Here is a 20,496-nt window from a genome sequence, read left to right as displayed (position 1 = left end):
GTATCAGCTTTTCCATTTCTATGGAAAAGGCCATTGGGATTTTAATAAGGATTTCATTGAATCTGTGGATTGCTTGGGTAGTTTTGCCATCGTAACCATATATAGTATTCCTATGCATGAGCACAGGATGTCTTTCTACTTCCTTAGGTTGTGTTAGTCTGCTTGGCCACTATAATAAATAGACTTGGGTGACTTAACGCAACAGAAATTTATTTTTTCAGAGTTTTGGAGTCTAGAAGTCCAGCACCAAGGTGACAGCAAGTTCCTTTTTGGGTGAGACCTCTCTTCCTGTCTGCGGGAAGCCACCTTCTCTCTGTGTCCTCATGTGTCCTTTCCTCTGTGCATGAGCGGGGAGAGAGAGAGAGAGAGAGAGGTCTGGTGTCTCTTTGTCTTCCAAGAACGCTAGTTCTTTTGCATTAGGACCTCACCTTAGGAGCTCATTTAACCTTAATTACCTCCATCAGGGCCCTGTCTCCAAACAGTCACATTGAGGGTCAGGGCTTCCACATATGGATTTGGGTGGGAGGGACTCACGGCAGTCTAGAATATAGATCTTCTTTAATTTCTTTCAGTGATGTTTCATAGTTTTCAGTGTGCAAATCTTTCACTTCCTTAGATAAAATTTTTCCCTAGGTATTTTATTTTTTTGGAAACTATTATAAATGGAATTGTTTTCTTAGTATCCCTTTCAGATTGTTCACTGCTAGGATATAGAAACACAACTGATTTTTGTGTGTTAATCTTATATCTTCCAACTTCGCTCAGTTTATTCTAATAGGTTTTTGTTTTGTTTTGGGTTTTTTTGCCATTTTCTGTATATAAGATCATACCATCTGCACGATAGTTTTATTTCTTCCTTTCCCTTGGGTGTCATTTATTTCTTTTTTTGTTTTTTTTTGGCCCAGTTGCTCTGGCTATAACTTGCAGTAGAATGTTGAATAGAAGTGGCATAGGTGGACAGAAGAGGTTTTCAGTCTTTCACCATTGAGTATGATCTTACCTGTGAGGTTTTTCATGAATGTTCTTTGTCTGCTTGAGGAAGTCCCTTCTGCGTTGGAGTGAGTCACTTTGTACAGGCAGGGGGCACAGACCCGGCAAGACTGCCCTCACTTCAGATACCAACCGCAAGGTGCCCAAGACTACCCTCACTTCAGACCAGCTGGCTACAAATTTGGGTTCCCCACAGCCACCCTCAGGATCAATAATTCACTTGAATGACTCACAGAACTTCGAAAAGCACTATGCTTAAAATTATAGTTTTATTACAGCAAAAGGATACAAATTAGAACCAACCAAAGGAAGAGATACGTAGGGCAAAATCTCAGAGAGACCCAACATGGCGATTTCAATCAGTCGTCCTCTCTCAGCCACAAAGTATGAAAATGCACACAGAGTATTACCAACCAAGACAGCTCACCCAGGCCTTTGGTGTCCACAGTTTTTCTTTCTGCTCAATCACGTACTGCTTGCCTGGCTAACCTTTAGTCTCCAGCTCTTAAGGTTCACACTAGTACCTTTAGTCTCCAGTTTCTCCAGAAGTTGAAACTGACGTGTGTCTCTAAGCCCCAGTCATAAATCACATTGTTAGGCTGGACTGTGGCCAAAACCCCCAGCAAACAAAGACACTGCTGTCAGTCAGGACGTTCCAGGGGCCTAGAGGTCACCTGTAGCTGAGGGCAAAAGCCACACTTCTCTTTACATAAGATTAATTTTTCACCACATACCTTCTATTCCTAGTTAATTGTTTTTATCATGGAAAGGTGTTGGATTTTGTTAAGCACATTTCTGCATCAATTGAGATGATCATGTTTGTTTTTCCTTGATTCAGTTAATGTGGTATATTACACTGATTGATTTTTGTATGTTGAAGCATCTTTGCATTTCTGGGATAAGTCCTACTTGGTCATATTGTATAATCCTTTTAATATACTATTGGAATTGCTTTGCTAGTACTTTGTTGAGAATTTTTGCATCTCTGTTTATAAGTGATATCGATCTGTAGTTTATTTTCTTGTGATGTCTTTGTCTGGATTTGGCATCAAGGTAATGCTGGCCTCAGAATGAGTTAGGAAGTAGTCCTCTCCTGTTTTTAGGAAGAGTTTGAGAAGGGTTGGAGTTAATCTTATTTAAATGATTGGTAGAATTTGCCACTGAAGCCATGAGCTTTTCTTTTTTGGAAGATTTTGATTATGATTCATTCTATTATTGTAGGTATGTTCAGGTTTTCTGTTTCTTGAGTCAGTTTTGGTAATATAGTTTGTTTCTAGGAACTTGTCTGTTTCATCTAGGTTATCTAATTTGTTGGCATACAATTTTTCATAGTATTCTCTTATTAATCCTTTTTGTTTGTATAAACTCCATGGTGATGTCCTCACTTTCATTTCTGATTTTAGTTATTTGCATCTTCTCTCTTCTTTTTCTTAGTCTAGGTAAAGGTTTGTCAATATTGTTGATCTTTCAAAGAACGAACTTTTGGTTTTGTTGATTTTCTCTATTGTTTTCCTCTTCTCTATTTTGTTAATCTCTACTTTAATCTTTCTTATTTCCTGACATCTTGCTTTGGAATTAGTTTGCTCTTCTCTTTCTAGTTTCTTAAGGCAGAATGTTAGGTTATTGATTTGATATCTTCTTTTTTAATGTAGGTGTTAATAGCTATAAAACTGCCCTCTGAGCTCTGCTTTTTCTGCATTCCCTAAATTTTGGAGTGTTGTATTTTCATTTTCATTTATCTCAAAGTATTTTCTAATTTCCCTTGTGAATTGTTCTCTGATTTATTGCTTGTTTAAGAGTATGTTGTTTAATTTCCACAAATTTCTGGATTTTCCAGTTTTCCTTTTTCTTGATTTCTAGCTTCATTGCATCGTTATCAGAGAAGATATTTTCTATGATTTCACTCTTTTAAAATTTATTGAGACTTGGTCTGTGGCCTAACATATAGTCTGTCCTGGAGAATGTTCCATGTACACTTGGGGAGAGTATGTATTCTGCTGTTTTGGAGGGAGTATTCCACATATATCTATTAAGCCTAGTTGACTGATGGTGGTATTGACATTCTCTCTTTTCTTACTGATTGTCTATTTGGTTATTTTGTCCATTAATGAAAGTAAGGTATAGAAGTCTTCAACTATTATTGTATAACTGTCTGTTTCTCCCTTCAGTTATGTCAGTTTGTGCTTCCTGTATTTTGTGTCTTTGTTGTTAGGAATGTATATGTTTATAATTGCTATATCTTCCTGATGGAGTGACCCTTTTATCAGTATTTATTGTCTTCCTTTGCCCCTTATAACAATTTTTGACTTATAATCTGTTTTGTCTGATATTAGTATAGCTGGTCCACCTCTTTGTGTTTCTATTTGCACAAAATACCTTTTTCCATTCTTTCACTTTCAACCTGTTGTGCCTTTGAATTTAAAGAGAGTCTCATAAATAGGCTATAGTAGGATCATGTTTTTTTCTTTCTTTCTTTTTTTTGCTGAGGAAGACTAGCCCTGAGTTAACATCTGTTGCCAATCTTCCTCTTTGTTTGCTTGAGAAAAATTGTCCCTGAGCTAACATCTGTGCCAGTCTTCCTCTATTTTGTATGTGGGTTGCCGCCACAGCATGGCTGATGAGTGGTGTAGGTCCCTGCCCGGGATCCGAACCTGTGAACGTGGGCTGCCAAAGCCAGGCATGCCAAACTTTAACCACTGCACCACAGGGCCAGCCCCAGGATCATGTTTCCTTTAACCCTTCTGTCATTCTCTGACTTTTAGTTAAGAGTTTAATCCATTATGTGTAAAGTGACTACAGATAAGGAAGAAGTAACTTCTACTGTAGTGCTGTTTGTTTTCTGTGTCGTATCTTCTTGTCCCTCAGTTCCTCCACTACTGCCTTTTTTTGTGTTTAATTGCTTTTTTTGTGCTGTGCTATTTGATTCTTTTCTCCTTTCCTTTTCTGTATAGTTTTCAGTCTTTTTCTTAAAGGTTACCTTGGGGATTACAAGTAACCTCTTAAATTTATAACAGTATGTTTTGAGTTATTACCACCTTAGCTTTAATAGTAAACAAAAACTCTGCTCATATACAATCTGTCCTTCCCCCTTTATCTTGTTGTCGCAAATTACATATTTATATGCTGTGTGCCCATTTAGATAGATTTGTAATTACTGTTTAATGTATTTATGTTTTAAATCATATTGGAAAAAAATAGGAGTTAGAAACCCAAAATACAATAATACTGACCTTTGTATTTACTTAAGTAATTACTTTTACCAGTATTCTTTATTATTTTTTATATGGCTTCAAGTTACTGTCTAGTGTCCTTTTATTTTCACCTAAAGGACTCCCTTTAGCATTTCTTATAGGGCAGGTGTACTAGCAACAAACTCCTGTAACTGTTATTTATCTTAAAATGTCTTAATTTCTTCTTTATTTTTGAAGGGTGGTTTTGCTGGATATAGAATTTTTGTTTGGTGTTTTTTTTCTTTCAGCACTTAAAATGTGTAATTTCACTGCCTTTTGGCCTCCATGATTTCTTTTGAGAAGTCAGCAGTTAATATCATTGAGGATCTCTTGTGAACAAGCTGCTTCTCCCTTAACGCTCTCGATTCTCTTTTTGTCTTTGGCTTTTGACAGTTTGATTATAAGGAGTGTCAGTGCACATCTCTTTGCTCTTCTGTTTTCTACAGAAGAATTTCACAAACACAATAATACTGGGATAGTCTAACATACTCCCTTAGTGTAGATAGATAAAGTGGTAAAAATACAGTGTAACTATGGAAAGTTTACATGGTAAGTTTGAGCTAATAAGAGACATACTAGGGTCTGTTACCTATGATGAATAATATGGCTTTATCTTAGGTCAGCCTATCTGGGAAACAAACTCGGATGCAGATATACGTGTTAGAAGTTTACTGGGGAGTCTCCTCAGGATCACCATCTGGGGGGGAGTAAAGGAAGTAAAAATGGACAAAGGAAGAAACTGAATTAGGTGCAGTCACTCCAGAGGCATCAGCTGGTGACTCCACCAGACTTTTGCCCTGGGGAGCAGCATGACCTTGGAAAAGGTGGCTCGCTGTAGCTGAGGGCAGTTCCTAGAGAGAGATTTGTCAGCAACCAACACTGCCAGCAGCTGGAAGAATGAGTGCCTCAGTCCCCAACAAGGAATTAGAGCAGGCCTCACAGCCCCCACTAGAGCATCCCTGGTGCTCCTTGTTCCTGCTTCCTGGACACAGTAAGTTCTGGAGACTCTTCCTCCAGGATTTTATTTGATGTCTGTTCCACGAGTTAACTTAGAAGAAGTTTAATGGGATAAACTATAGCACCCACTTCTGCAGCTGGTCTTGAGGCCACAATTGTTACTCAGCTCTGCTGCTCCTTCTAAGCTAATCTCTCTGTTGGTCTGAGATGGCCGCTTGGTAAAATACCCGCAACTTTCCTCCCTTAGGGGGTCACTGCAAGTCCTGGTGGGGGGTGGAGTTCTACATAGTTACTCAGTGACCCAGCTGAGTGAGGCTCCACTGTCTAGATCATTGCTGGCCACGGTGTCAGAGGAAGAGAAAGCTGGGTGGTGTGGACTGGCTCCTCTGAGCTTTGGCCTGGAGGGGACATGCATCCCTTCTGCTCTAAGCCCATTGGCAGAGCTAGTCAAGGACCTGCCTCATTGCAGGGGAACTGGGAAACAAGAGGAGGTTGACTTCAGAGTGGTGGTGAGCACCTGGCTCTGCCACGGTCTCCCTTTTTGGTTATTAGCCGTTCCTGCACTCCTTTTATTCCACACCTACTACATAGTCACCCCTCCTTAGGGGGGATAACTCCAAGTCCTTGTCCGTCAAGGTATGGAGCTCGAAGTAATACATAGTAATCTCTACATCAAATCCAGACGTTGTTCCTTTTCATCCCAAAACATTGGAACTACAGTGACCAAATTATCTGCCCCCCGCCACCCATCTCTTTCCCTTGCACCCATCCCCCAGATGTGGTGATCAGATAGGGCCAGGGTAATCGCAACAAGCAATCCTATTTGGGAAATTGAAAAATACAGTCACTGGTTATTTATGATTTGCACTTTTATTGGGCAGATGTTGTGAGCATCCCCTGCCCTGGGGCTGGAGAATATTCCTTGGTGAGGCCCCGAATCTGATCTCTGCAGGAGCACTCTGTCCACTGTTCTCTGTGGGACCGGCCGCCCCTGTGGAGAGCCTTTCTTTCCCACTCTCCTCCTTGAATATGTCTGAAGTAGGTAGTAGAAAATGTGTTCTCCTTGGGGGCTGCTCAGCTTTCTCAGCTTCCTATCTGAAAAAGACTGGGGGCCCAAGTGTCATTTCAAGGCAGTCCTTCTCAACCTGGACACTATTGACATTTTGGATGAATAATTCTTTCTTTTGAGGGGCTGTCCTGTGCATCGTAGAATGTTTAGCAGTATTCTTGGCCTCTACCCACTGGATGCCAGCAGGCTTCCCCAGTTGCGACAACCAAAAATGGCTCCAGACATTACCAAATATCTCCCAGGGGCAAAATTGCCCTGAATTGAGAACCACTGGTTTAAGGCTAGAACAGTCGCAGAATTAAGATAGTACGGCGCTCTTAGAAACTATGGAGGCTTCTTATCTTTTTAATCACAGTTCTTTTCCAAACACATTTGTTAGCCCACTGGCTATATAGTCTTGGACTCAATGTCTGCCTTTAAGCTTTCAGGCTTCTAGTGGCAAGTCTGAGGCATTGTCATTAATTGAAAGAGTCTGCAGGTTTTTTTCCCTCAAAGGCTTTCAGAATTATGATGTGAAAATGATGCATAAGAAACAAGTCCAAGGTATCAGTGGCTTAAAACAGCATTTATTGCTCACTCGGGGTCTGCAGCTTGGCTCTGTGGTACTGCTGCAGATCATGGAGTCCGGTTCAGGGTTTGCTCCGTGTTCAGGATTTGGCATGCAGGCTGAAGGAGTACCTGCCTGGGGTGCATCCTTTCCTCACGGTGAAAGAGAAGAGCAAGAGCCAGGCCAAATCAAGCAGCACCTTTAAAACGTCTCTTCAGGTTCGGTGAACTCGCGTTCCCTCACATTTCATTGGCCGAAACAAGTCATCTGACCAGGCCCATCATAGGCCCATCAATACGGTGAAGGAGTGTACTGCGCTGGGAGGGGGAGATATTGCTGAACAATCCATCTGGTTTTTTTGAAGGGTCTAGTAGCATTTAGCTTTCCCAGAATGGCAAGGCCCCGAAATTCTAGACTCTCTGTTCCCTTTCATTTCTTCTTTTAAAGTGGCCAGTTCTTTCAAATGCAGCCAGTAGCCACCAACACACTACTAAAGTTTTGCTTTACAGTCTCTTCTGTGATCCTGTGTTTATAATAGTAACACCCCACTCTTGGCACCAATTTTGGTGGTCAGGATAGACTAGTGTAAAGGAAAAACATTCCTATGTGTCTTCTTTACTGTCACACTACTACCGTATTACTTCTGACACCAGGTGTGTGATGGTTTTTCACATACTGAACAATTCTCAGATTCTCTGGGCACCAACTGTGTGTCCTACAATTTAACTCAATTCTGACACTGTCTCCCTTGAGATAGCATCAGATCCCACACGGGAAGGGCTCAGTCCCACAAGACTGCCCCCACTTCAGATGCCAATCACAAGAGCAGGTTGTTACCTGTGTTTCTGACCTACTGGCTATAATTCAGGTCCCATGACCCTCTTCTCAGGTTTAATTAATTTGCTATAGTGGCTCATAGAACTCAGGAAAACATTTTACTTACTAGAGTACTGGTTTTATTACAAAGGACTTAACTCAGGAACAGCCAGATGGAGAGATGCGTAGGGCAAGGTATGTGGGAAGGGAAGGGGCACGGAGCTTCCATGCCCTCCCTCTCTGGACGTGCCACACTCCCAGCACCTCCATGTGTTCACCAACCTGGAGGCTCTCCAGACCAGTCCTTCCAGGTTTTTATGGAGGCTTCATCACGTGGGCATGATTGATTAAATCGTTGGCCATTGGTGATTGAACTTAATCTCTAGCGCCTCTCCCCACCAAGGGAGGAAGTCTGGGCTCAGCAGTGGCACGGAAAAGTTCTAACCCTCTAATTACTCTGTTGGTTCCTCTGGCAACCAGCCCCCCATCCTTTGGGGCTCTCCAAAAGTTAACTTATTAACGTAAACTCAGTTGTAGTTGAAAGGGACTTCTTATGAATAACAAAAGGCTCTCCTATCACCTATATTGCTCTTATTAGGAAATTCCAAGGGTTCTAGGAGCTCTGTGGCAGTACTTGGACAAAGACCAAGTATATATTTCTTATTATAAATCACAATATCACAGCTAGGCCATGCCAAGGTAACAGATAAACCCTAAATTCTCAGTGGCTTAACACAACTAAGGTTTATTTCCCACACTGCATGTCCAGTGCAGGTCATGGTGGGTTGAGGACTCTGCTTGACAAGGATGCTCAGCAGCCAAGGCTGACAGAGAGTCCAGTGTCTAGAATGTTACTAATCCCCAAAGCAGGAGAGGAGACAGCAGGGCCCACTCATACCCCATTGACTAGAACTAAGGCTGGAAAAATGGGGGAGAGAGGATGGCCTATTAGGTAAGTTCCACTGCCTCTGCCACAAATTCATACAAATTCGATTTTTCGCCTCTTATATAGTTAGCAGTGTTACTAACATCTGTAGAAAGGTGTATCTTGATATATAAGGATGAATGTCAGGTAATATTCTTTGAGGCAGTTTTTGACAATTTGTTTTTTCTTAGCAAAAAATACCTACTCCTAAAAAAAATTGCTTTTGCTCTTGATTTTTCCAAAATAACATGTTTAAACTTGGAATCTTTATTTCTAGACTAGAATGCAGTAGTATGAAGAGCCCTTAATCTTTAACCATCACTGTAGACATTGAAGTAGTGTCAGAGCTTTTGATGGTTATTCTTGAACATGAAGAGTTACTTTGTATTTTAGAAATGGTGGCGACGTTGTATTTGCAGAATGGCAATAATGAAAATTTTAATCTTCTCTTTCACTAAGCCTTTTTCTTTTTTTTTTTTGAGGAAGATTACCCCTCAGCTAACTACTGCCAATCCTCCTCTTTTTGCTGAGGAAGCCTGGCCCAGAGCTAACATCCGTGCCCATCTTCCTCTACTTTATACATGGGATGCCTACCTTGTCCATGTCCATACCTGGGATCTGAACCGGTGAACCCCGGGCTGCCAAGAAGCAGAACATGCAAACTTAACCGCTGAGCCACCGAGCCGACCCCTCACTAAGCCTCTTGATATCTATTTTTAATTTGATAAAGCCCTTAGATTACGTATCTTCTAAAGCCACCCATGATTGCCTATCAAAATACGCTCAAGACAATATACATGCATTCTGAATATAGATGTTACAAAAGTAATCATTGTTTCAGGCCAGCCTTTTTTTCTTTTGTATTAATCACTGGTATTCAGTGTATGTACTGCACATCAGTACCAGTAATGGACTGTATGTGTGTTGTGGACATATGCTTGCTTTCCTTGGTCTCTTGGTTCATAATAGGATTCGGCAGAGCTAACAGGCAAAGTATGTTGAACGTGCAGCCATATGCTGCTGTCTTCCTTTTAATGATCCAATAGCAGAGATCCTTAAGGTCAGGGTTAAGTGGAAAATTCTTCACAAAGACATTATTTAGTAGCATCAAAAGTAAGTAATCGTGTGGATTTGTGGCGACAAGACTAGGGTGTCCTATCTCTACTGCAGACAAAAATTTTATGAACAAATTTGCGTGATTTTGTGTGGGAGATCAGTGATGGAAAGATTGATGGTGACTATTTCGGTCTTTTAGAATTGAATGTCTGCCCATTTCAAAGGTCAAATGCCATTTGCTTGGATGGACATAGAATGGCCCATTGTTGATTTGTAATAGCTATATAAAGCTCATTGTGACTTTAAAATGAGATTTTTTAAATGCTGATAATTCAGTATACAAGTGAATATAAATGCTAACTTAGGATTCTCTTTCTTTTGCCATAATAGTTATTACCAAAAATTTCTAGCTAATCATAATTTCTAGCAGGTAAAACATTACTAACTTGTCTGATAACTGTGTATATTCATAAATTTAAAATGCCATAAGCTAATTTGTCAGTTTTGCCTATTATGATGTTTCTGTGTAGTGATACCAGTTCTAGTGAGGGAAATGAACACTTAGCATGAATTGTTTTGCTGGTGATCTGATAACTTGTGAACTGCAAAATACTTACATGTATCATAGCAGTGATTTTTTATTTTTACTTTTTTGAAGGACTTAAAGCCCAGTAATATAGTAGTAAAATCAGACTGCACTTTGAAGATTCTTGACTTTGGACTGGCCAGGACTGCAGGAACTAGTTTTATGATGACACCTTACGTAGTGACTCGCTACTACAGAGCACCTGAGGTCATCCTAGGCATGGGCTACAAAGAAAACGGTCAGCAAACACTATTTACTTGAAATACTGTTCTGATTTATTTGCTTTTATCAGATTTCTTATGTAAATATTTAAGCTGAAGTGCGTAGAGTTAAACGTGTATCACTGTTTGAAATGTTTATCAAGAGGTTGAAAGTATGAATTTTGTCATAAATCTTTGGAAAAGCTTGAGGCCCCTGTTTGTTTAAGTACAGATACGTAACCATCAATAGTACCTTTGGATAAAGAATTTGTTGCCATGGCCCCTGAGCCAAAATATATGCCATTTGCTTGCCTGTAACTTGAAAATGAGCATTTCTAGCATGGGTTCAAGGAAGTTTATACTGGACTGACAGTTGATCTTTAGTAGTAATCCTAGTTTGCCTTAGTGGTATTTGCACATATTTCCAAACTCATGAAACTAAAGTTAATAGCAGTAGCACTTAGTGTAAACTCTAAGAGCTACTATAAGGCCCCTCTGCAAAGCTGATGGATAGTTAATTAAGGTGCCCTTTTGGAGGAAAAAGTGTTTCATCAAAGCATTGTGTCCAGCCTTAAAGAAACGATATTATGTGTGAGTATATTTACATATATCAGCTTTAGAGTTAAGCTTGAAGAAAATTACCAGGCATGCATTTCATGAATTTAAAAAACTTTTATACTTACATATGTTTATACTTAATTTAAGAAATTTTGTTCGATCTCAGACATTTAGGAAGTGAATAAGTCTGCATAGGATTTTGTTGACTTAAACTATAACTTTTTAAGTGCAGTAACTTTATTCAAAATACTCCCTGAAAAAAGACCTAGACGTTTTTTTCCACAAGGAATGTGGAGCAGCACTTCACTCTGAGTCAGGAAACTGTATTAAGTCAACTTGCAGGATTTTTTGATAAAATATAGCATTGAGGATTTTAGCTTAATTTCCTTTTCTGAGCTAATTAAAAAAAATGCTTTAAATATTTACTATCATTCTTCTTAAATAAACATGCTGTTCTTTTTTCTTACTCTACCTAAAAACGTCTTATACCCTGTAGAATCCAGTAGGTTGGATTTAGTATTAGATGCATTCTTTTTCTTTGAGAATTGATACTTCAGGTGACCAGCAGGAAGGTTACTTTTGCATTTGCTGTGAAACCACTTATTGTCACAGATACTGTATAGTGTCACTCAGTGTCCCATAAATGTGATCTTGGGAGATAGCTCTCTACCAGAAATTAGCACAAAGAAAAACTGTCATATATAAAGAATTGACATGCTTTCCTGTCTTAGGTAAGAATTACGTAGATCACCTTAGTGCCTTTTTTCTTTGCCCCAGGAAACTGAGTCAATTGTCCTACTTCGTCACGATAACTCCATTAGCCAGTGAGGTTAAACATAAGAACTTTTAGTGACACACCCCACACCCCCAGCTCCTCCCCACCCCCACCTGCTTTAACACTTTGTTTTATCTATCTTTTATTACAAGCTCCCTCAAAGCTTTTTGGAAAGTGTGATATAACAGAATATATTTAAAGTGCATAGACTGAACAGTTAGACCTTCTGAAGCTAGTTTCGTGTATGAATCAGGCTCATTGTGTTCCGAGAAAGTCTTCACTGACCCAGACAGGATCTTCTCTTGTGCTTGCAGCTTTCAAAATCTGTTTAAAAATAGGTTTTTTGTAAGGTTACCTGCGTAAGTTGTGTCCTGGATTTAACTAAAGCTCTCTATAACATCTCTAGGGAAAATTATTGTATTAGAGTTTTGCCAAAAATGAAAACCCTGGAAAAAACTTTTCTCTGAATCGATTTATGAATATTAACTTTTCCTCTAAAATTTTGTCTTTGAAAATTGTCATACCATAATATAAAAAGATTTGTATGTATTTTAATATGACATTTTAGAGAAAATTTAGTTCCAAAGGATTTCCAAAAATATATTCCCAATTTAGCTCCTAAGATTCTCTAATGAACTGGCAGTCTCCTTGTGAGCGTATTAGAAAGTACAGGCTTTAATTTCCTAAGTCCTTCAGCATGGATAAAGGGTGTATCTCTCTCTCCAGCATCCATTCCTGCCCTTTTCCTCTTTTGCTCTTAAAGAATTAGGGCCTTCAAACTTCAAAAACAAATTAAGTTTCTAAGGCTTTCCTTTCGAATTGCTCATCCTTCCCCTCGTCCATGAAACTGCAAGCCTCCTCTTATCTGATTTTCAAACCCAAAGATACAAAACGTTAGGGTGTGTGTTAGTTTTAATGAAACAGGTGGGGATCCCCAAATCGCCTGGTTCTGTGTCTAGCAGATTCTTTTCAGCATTGATTAGAGCTCCCATTTAAAGTTGATGAAGTCAGTAAATAAGACTCTTTGTAGATAAGAAATCTGTGGGCGTTTTCATCCTGTCTCCAGCCAAAACTAACTTCTTAAACCAAAAGCACTTGGTTTTATGGGCTTAATAAACTTTAGGTGGAAAACATCTGAAAATAGATCTTTCAGTAAGTTTTCTTCATTGAGTGTTGGTTTGCTCTGTATGCATTTGTTCATTTTGGATTAGTTGGGTAAATGTAGTGTGACGTTGCCAAGAAAATAACGGGCTTTCAATTCAGAAGAAACAACACTTCTCGAATCAGTTTATGAAATCCAGTTTGAAAATTTCTGAAGAGCTTCAGATTAGCTTTTTAACTGTAATTATTCATAGAAACATATTCTGTTAAATATTTTAATATACTAAATTGTTTCTGCTCATGCTTTTTTCTTTTATTTGACTTAAAGAGAGGGTATAATGCACAGTTGAACCTCAAAATAGTATCAAGATTTTATTTCTTAAATTGTGCTACCTCGTATACATTTTCCCTCTTATTTACAAAGTTTGTGTTTGATTCTATTTCATGTTTTATAAACAAATTTTCAGTGACAAAATGTATAGGTTTTTAAATTATGTGATTTCTGTGCATAGCTCTCACTTTAAAATTAGATATGTAGTTAAAAGGCCACACTTCACGTTTGCTTTTGTGAATCAAGCCTTTTGAAAAATATTTTGTTTTAAATTATTCCATTAGCTAAAGTTCAAATCACTTTTTTCTTTTTGTGTATATAATGCAGTCATATTATGCTTCTTTGATTTTAACGACCTTTTGCTTTGCTTTTCCTTTTGTGCTGCAAACATAGTGGATTTATGGTCTGTGGGGTGCATTATGGGAGAAATGGTTTGCCACAAAATCCTCTTTCCAGGAAGGGACTGTATCCTTGTGCTGCTGCAGCGGTTTGACAGCCAGCTGCTGCGCTTCCGCGTGCCCTCTAAGGAAACGAGTGTGCTGCGTTCACACATGCGGGTTTCTTTGTGGCTGTTAGAGTCCAAAATTGCTGAGATAAGAAGCTGAACTATCCGTAGGCTGCATCTGGCAGTAGGACATACAGTCTCTGCTGGTAGTTAGAGCACATTCACTGTCACTCATCTTTATTTTATACTGCTTTCTATAATTTTAAAGCATACATGGTGTGCGTTTTTTTTTTTTTTTGATGTTTATATATTTTTTTTATTTTAACCAAAATCTTTATGTTAATGTCATTGCATTTTGTTTTCAGTTGACATTTGGTCAGTTGGGTGCATCATGGGAGAAATGATCAAAGGTGGTGTTTTGTTCCCAGGTACAGATCGTATCCTTATCTTTGGCCTAAAATGTAGTTTCTGAAGGTCAAAAAATGTATGAAAGCACTTCAGCTTGGTCAGGTATAATGTATTTTGTCTCTCCCTAATAATATGTATTATTGTTAAATTACTCTTTCAAAATACCACCTGCTATTTGACATAGACTTGCCTTTCCCTCATTTATTGATTGTTTCATATGTTAATTCTGACAGCTGCTGAAGCTCATTATTTGCAATTACTTGCTGGCTTTGAGTTGATTTATTTAACCTAAATCAAACATCATGGCTTGCATTAAAAATTTCTAATAATTATTCACTTGAGTAAGTCTAGAAGTACTTAGGACTTAATATGAATTTTGGAATTGTTTGTTGCTTCTGGTCATCCTTTTGTTTTGTCCCCCCACCTCCTTTTTTGTTAATGTTCTGTGTATTTTCTGTCTTTTGGTTGTTGTCTCATTACTCGACATAACATACTCATCTGAGAATTTCAGCAGTTAATAGTTTTATATGGTGATGAATAGATTTGGGTTCATGCTTTTTGTTCGTCTGACTGTTTTTAATATTTACATTAGTGTGACCTGTCATGTGTGTATCAGTCAGTAACGCTGAGAAGTGTTGGAGGAGGAGTGGGGAAGCCATGTTCACTGGGTGGCCGTAAGGAAGTTTGAGATCTCAATCTGCAGGGAAGACTTGGAGCGTAAAGTCCAGGAGGAAGGAGACCAGGGAATCCTAACCTTACAACTTACAGCAATACGGGATCATTTTCCTAAAAGGTTCAGAACCTTAAAAAAATCTTATTAACCTAAGCTAAACAAAGAATAGCGAAAGAAAAGCCATCATTTTTATTGCTACTACTTATTTTCCGTTAGTATAGAAAGCTCAAAAAAGCAGGGCAGATTATAAGAAATATTTCTTAGCCTCTAGGAAATGCATTTACATTTTCTGATAAGCTGGGAAAAAAGGTTAAGTTTGTATTCTAGAATTGTGTACAGTTTACGTTTAGAGTCCCTATGGGTAGTAATTGTCATTATTGTTTGAGTCACTTATCATTTGTATTTACAATTTGTGACTTTAAGCTTCTATTTTTATGATAAAATCAGTATTAGCAGACACACACACACAATAAGCAAGATTAACAAAGTTTGTTTATTGATCCTTTCTGTCCACCTACAGTCATTGCCTTTTGCAAGGTGCCTGTAAGATACAAGATTTATAGCTGCCACATTCCTTCTTAGGATTTTTTAAATTGCCATTTTCTTATTATTTTAATATGAACGTGACTAATGTGTTGAACATTAGATACAGAGTATTTTTCTTAGCTACTTGCTATTAGATATTGATCAGTGGAATAAAGTTATCGAACAGCTTGGAACACCATGTCCTGAATTCATGAAGAAACTACAGCCAACAGTAAGGACTTATGTCGAAAACAGACCTAAATATGCTGGATATAGCTTTGAGAAACTCTTCCCTGATGTACTTTTCCCAGCTGACTCAGAACACAACAAACTTAAAGGTACTTTTTATAAATATATATATTTAACTCCATTTGGTGTGTGTGCGTATGTGTCCATGTTCTTATGAAACATAACCCAAAGTTATCTCTGGGTGGCGGAACGAAGTGAGGTTTTAGTTATTTTTTTCTGTAATTTTATGTTTTTTAATCATATATATGACCTGATTTTATAGCAAAATCTGTTTTTCTTGAAACATATACTTTTTAGTAAATGATAATTTCAAGTTTCTAAAATTTGTTAATAATTTGAAAACCTTCGTGAAATGCGTGCACATTAACGTCATTATTTTTGCAGCCAGTCAGGCAAGGGATTTATTATCCAAAATGCTGGTGATTGACGCGTCTAAAAGGATCTCTGTGGATGAAGCGCTCCAGCACCCGTATATCAATGTCTGGTATGACCCTTCGGAAGCAGAAGCTGTAAGTTCTTTTCTTAATGTTTGAAGAATGTATTGTACTCTCAGAGTTAGAATCAAAGTTAGGTTTTGGAGGCAGCTTTTTAATTTTAAATTAAAATATAGATAAATGATGATGGCCTTTCACTGTTTTTACATGAAAAGTACCTTAAGTTCATGAGCACATCTAAGCACCTTTGATACAAAATAAAATTACCTCCCACTGTTTCTTGCCTTCTTTCCTTGATAGCTGATCTGATGAGCTACAGTGTGGAGTGCTTTCAGAAAACATCCTAATTTAGCTATAAAACAAATTAGTGTGTCCAATGCATAGCACAATTCTGTGATACAAACAAAATGTGGCAATTTCAAAAACTGGAAGAAAAGAAAGACAAACTTAAAGTCTTTTTTCTGTCATGAAGGAATCTTTCAAAACTCATCTCTCTACGTAAGAAGATGGTTGATGATGGATCAGTCTTGGTCTACGCTGTATTTTTACAAGCCTTCTGTCTGGCTAATATTTCAGATAATTATGAGAGTTTATAGACTGCCAGTACACTGACAATTCTTGTTGCCTTATGTTTTTCAGCCACCACCAAAGATACCTGACAAGCAGTTAGATGAAAGGGAACACACGATAGAAGAGTGGAAAGGTAACACTTACCAGCTTCTTAGAGGGGAAGCTGAAAGAGCTTCTGGGTTTTTATGTGGATTTATTCATCATTTTAGGGAAATTATAGATATTTCCTATTATTCGTAAGTGATGTTTGGTAATGTGATTGTTAATATTTTTACAAAAGTAGAAATTAAGTCTCCTTCCCTCCCTGACTTAATCCTGATCTCTCATGTTCCCCACCCCAGACACAGACACATTTAGCGCTTTCTGGAATTTTTATGTTCTTCCATAGTCTACAAGTATACAAGTGTGTTTAGTGTCTCTCCCTTGTCCCCTCCCACCCTGTTTTAATCACAAATGGTTTTATACTGTGCACACTTGCTCTGTTGGTATAATCACGTCTTAGAGATTCTTCTCTCTCTCTCCACGTATCTGGCTCATTTGTTTAATAGCTGGTTAGTGTTCTGTTGTGTGGCTGTGTCACAGGATCTATATCCAGTTCCCTCTTGAAGAGCGTTTAAGTTGTGTCCAGTCTCTTATTGTTACAAGCAACTCTATAATGTTCTTGTGCATGTGTGAGAACATGCCTGTAAGAACAACCCTACAAGAAGATTTGCCAGGCCGAAGGATATTTTTAAATTATTTCCTAACTACTCTTAAAAGAAATTCTAGCAGTTTACACTGCCCATCAGCATTGTGTAGGAATGTCTCCGTTACCCCTACCCTCACCAACAGAGTGAGTTAAGTTTTAATCTTTGCAAATCTAATATAGTAGTTTTATTTTATTTTGAGAATGTGGTTGAACATTAATAATGCTTGGATAGTCATGGAAATGTTAAAATATCTCTTTCTTTAGAAGATTCCCTGGGACATTTGGGCCAGGTAATTTTTAGGTTCTGTTTACCTCCATTTGTGGTATTGTCATTTAGTGTTTTGACCACTTTTGTAGCTATGTGACTTTGGGCAAGTCACTTGACCCCCTTGTTCACCTAATCTTAAAATGGAGAGAAGGCATGTTATTAAGAGCTAGGTGCCTAAATACTTGGAAGGCTGGTGAGCTATAAACCTGAACAGATAATCCATCTGTAAATTTAATGGGAGGAATGAATTTGATTCTTTCTTCTGAGGGGTAACCTGAGATCAGTTTTCTCTGAGTTGACTTTGGAAGACATATAGTTAGATTCTGTGGAGCCCACCGGAATGATAGGACTGGCAAGAACCTAGTGCATCTGTATATGTAATAAGTAACATACAAGGGTATTATTACTGAGAACCAGAGTATGTATTAACATATCTAACCTGATATTTTTATATATCATTACGTTTACAATAGACAGTTATGGTGTTTCATGAACTCTTAAAAGGCCACCAATTGTAAAACACATCATTATGTACCACTAAGAGAAAACACTGCCAGTTACACTGCGTGATTGATAAGATGCAGCCCAATTTCAGATACTAAACTGTGAAAAAAGCACATCTTAAAGTCAGTGAAACATAGTATTTTCCTTTGTATAAGGATAGATAGATCTGAGATTTTTGGTTACTCTGAACATGTTTACCTTTATTCTGTATCTTTTTCTCCTAGCCCCAAGTGCAGTTCAGTAATCACCCACAAACTGCCTTTTACAAGATCTGCTTAAGAGTTTTATCATAACAGAAAGAAAAATCCATTGCCAAAGCCATTAGCTACAGATTACTTTGTCTAGTTAGTTCTCCTAATTAGCTTTGGTTCTTCTGCCTTAATCCCTTTTCACAAAGGGGTGCTGTTTTCTCTCTTCTCTTTTTTTTAGTCCTCCTATCTGCAATGCCTATCATTCCGTTTTGTTTCTTTGAAGAAAAACATCTCCCATTCTCTCCTCCATCAAGACTTCCTGTTTCTCCTTCCAAGCCCAAGGAGGTTACCATAGCAAGCAAACTTAGGTGTCTCTAGTTCCTGTTCATTCCAACATATCCACTTGTCTACCTTATTGCCTTCGTCGATGTTGTCATCCCCTGTAATCAGAGACTCTATCAGAAGTTTGAAGAATACGCAGACTTCTTGACATTCTGCACAACATTTTTTTCTTGTACCTTTTTTCTCAGAGGAGGGTTCGTTGCTTTTATGCAATTCTCAGAGAATTCCATGACTGAAAGAAGATGAATAATGACGATGTAGTATCCACTAGAAGGTTCTTCTCGAGTAGACATTCAGACTCACAAGGTGCATCACACTTTACGTTAGATCACTTAGAAGAATATGAGGCAGGAGCGCATGCTCCAGCGGGGCAGCCCCTGGGCTGTCTCTTCAGTTGGAACAGTCCTCACAGCAGGCCCCCCACTGTCCAGAAGCCTAGTCAAAGAGTAGGGTTCCCATGGAGAAAGCTTGACAGTGACAGCATGTCATGCTTCAATTTATAAGGAGTTGAAGCTTCCTTTAATAAAAATGTATTTGTATTCCATTCTGATTAAAGAAGCTTCCACACACTCTTGCACTTAAATCTTTTAACAGGTATCTAAGTAATAAGCACCTGCGATGTACCAGGTACTATGTTAGGGCTTAGGAAATAGGAGTTAATAAGACAGATGTGACTCATGCCCTCACTGAGACAAAATTAAGCAAGCGTTTGTGGTACAGAATGATGTGTGGTGTGATAGGGCGTAGTACAAAGTGCTGGTGAAGTCAGAAGGTAAAGCTAACTGTTACCAGCTCTGTCCTTAGTCTGACTTTAGGAACATTGGTTACAGCAGAGATTTTGTTTCGTTCAATGTATCATTCATGGTTGAGGATCAAGGAATTATTATTAGCACCTTGAATCTTAGGCTGACACTTAAGGACCCTCTGCCATTGTAAGGACACTATTCAAAGTAATGTGTGTAAAAATGTTTTACTTAAAACATCTGTATCTCGTGAGATTGGCTGTCAGACTTTGAAAAGTTTGTTTTGTGCACCTCTTTTTCAGAATTGATATACAAGGAAGTTATGGACTTGGAGGAGAGAACCAAGAATGGAGTTATACGGGGGCAGCCCTCTCCTTTAGGTTGGTTACAATATGAGCTTGGTTAAGGTTGCGGTTGACTTCTTGTGTTATAATCTTCAGTGGCCTGAACCCTGCAGTTCTTGCCATGTTTATTACCATTATTATTCAAAGTTTACTGAGTGTAAGGAATACAATTTGGGTGGTTAAGTTTGAAAGCACTGGTACACTGTTGTACCCGTACGTCATGCTAATATTTCAGGAACTGACATCATAAAACACACATCTTTTCTTATGATGCTCACATGCCATTGAAGAACAGAAATTTAAAACCTTTTTCTGTTGGCGTTGTGTTTAAAGAAGAAATTTCTCAGTTTAATATACTTACCTTCTATGATTTTAATAGTCTTTACTTTGAATAAATAAAGTTTCATTGCAAAATCCAGGTTACCATCTTTCTCACTTTGGTATTTTTTGATTTGTTGAACTAAGGCAGTAACATTAAAACTGCCATTAGAAAGTGTTCTGTCTCTAAGAAGAAAACTGGTTTGCGGGAGATAAACGTTTTCTTATATGATAAGCTCATGTTATGTTTAATTTTAGTACTTGTAAAAGCATAAAGAATTGAGGGGCAAAGTTGAATGGCAGGTACATGTACATATGAAGTAGACGCTGCATGACAGACACTGGTGGTTTAGGCACTTGTAGTCACTTCAGAGGGCGTGGTTTCCCAGCATCTCGTGGAGGCCTCTGGCTGGCGCAGACTTGTGGCTTCAGAGCTTAAGACACTTGGATGGCAGAGGTGAAATAGGAACTGAGCCTTGAAGGCTGAGTAGTGTTTCAACAAATAGGTCTTGAAATTTGAGTAAAACTGTGTCATTTTAATTATTTCTTTAAAACTTTTCTATAGTCTAAGAAAAAAATTGGATATATCTAACATCTTGTTCATGGGTAAGATTTTAACTGTAGTTTCAGATGCCCATTTTGTTGTACTATAA

General features: G+C 38.3%; 1 protein-coding gene across 23 annotated transcripts in view; it reads left to right on the top strand.

Moving 5' to 3' along the window:
* Positions 1-20,496, top strand: part of MAPK8 (mitogen-activated protein kinase 8) — a 100,077-nt gene that overhangs the window by 72,508 nt on the left and 7,073 nt on the right. For 18 of the 23 annotated variants that reach the window (XM_070493450.1, XM_070493462.1, XM_044759563.2 and 15 more), the window contains 6 exons: positions 10,249-10,414; positions 13,952-14,023; positions 15,348-15,530; positions 15,826-15,950; positions 16,515-16,578; positions 19,484-19,561. In XM_070493450.1, the coding sequence (XP_070349551.1) occupies positions 10,249-10,414; positions 13,952-14,023; positions 15,348-15,530; positions 15,826-15,950; positions 16,515-16,578; positions 19,484-19,561 (688 nt within the window). Of the gene's footprint in view, positions 1-10,248; positions 10,415-13,534; positions 13,607-13,951; positions 14,024-15,347; positions 15,531-15,825; positions 15,951-16,514; positions 16,579-19,483; positions 19,562-20,496 lie in introns of all 23 variants that reach the window. The other 5 variants (XM_070493485.1, XM_070493495.1, XM_070493480.1 and 2 more) reach the window with 1 other exon arrangement.

The sequence above is a fragment of the Equus asinus genome, chromosome 2 (genome assembly GCF_041296235.1).
Source record: "Equus asinus isolate D_3611 breed Donkey chromosome 2, EquAss-T2T_v2, whole genome shotgun sequence".
In the NCBI taxonomy this organism is placed as follows: domain Eukaryota; kingdom Metazoa; phylum Chordata; class Mammalia; order Perissodactyla; family Equidae; genus Equus; species Equus asinus.
This window is presented reverse-complemented; position numbering and strand designations above follow the sequence as displayed.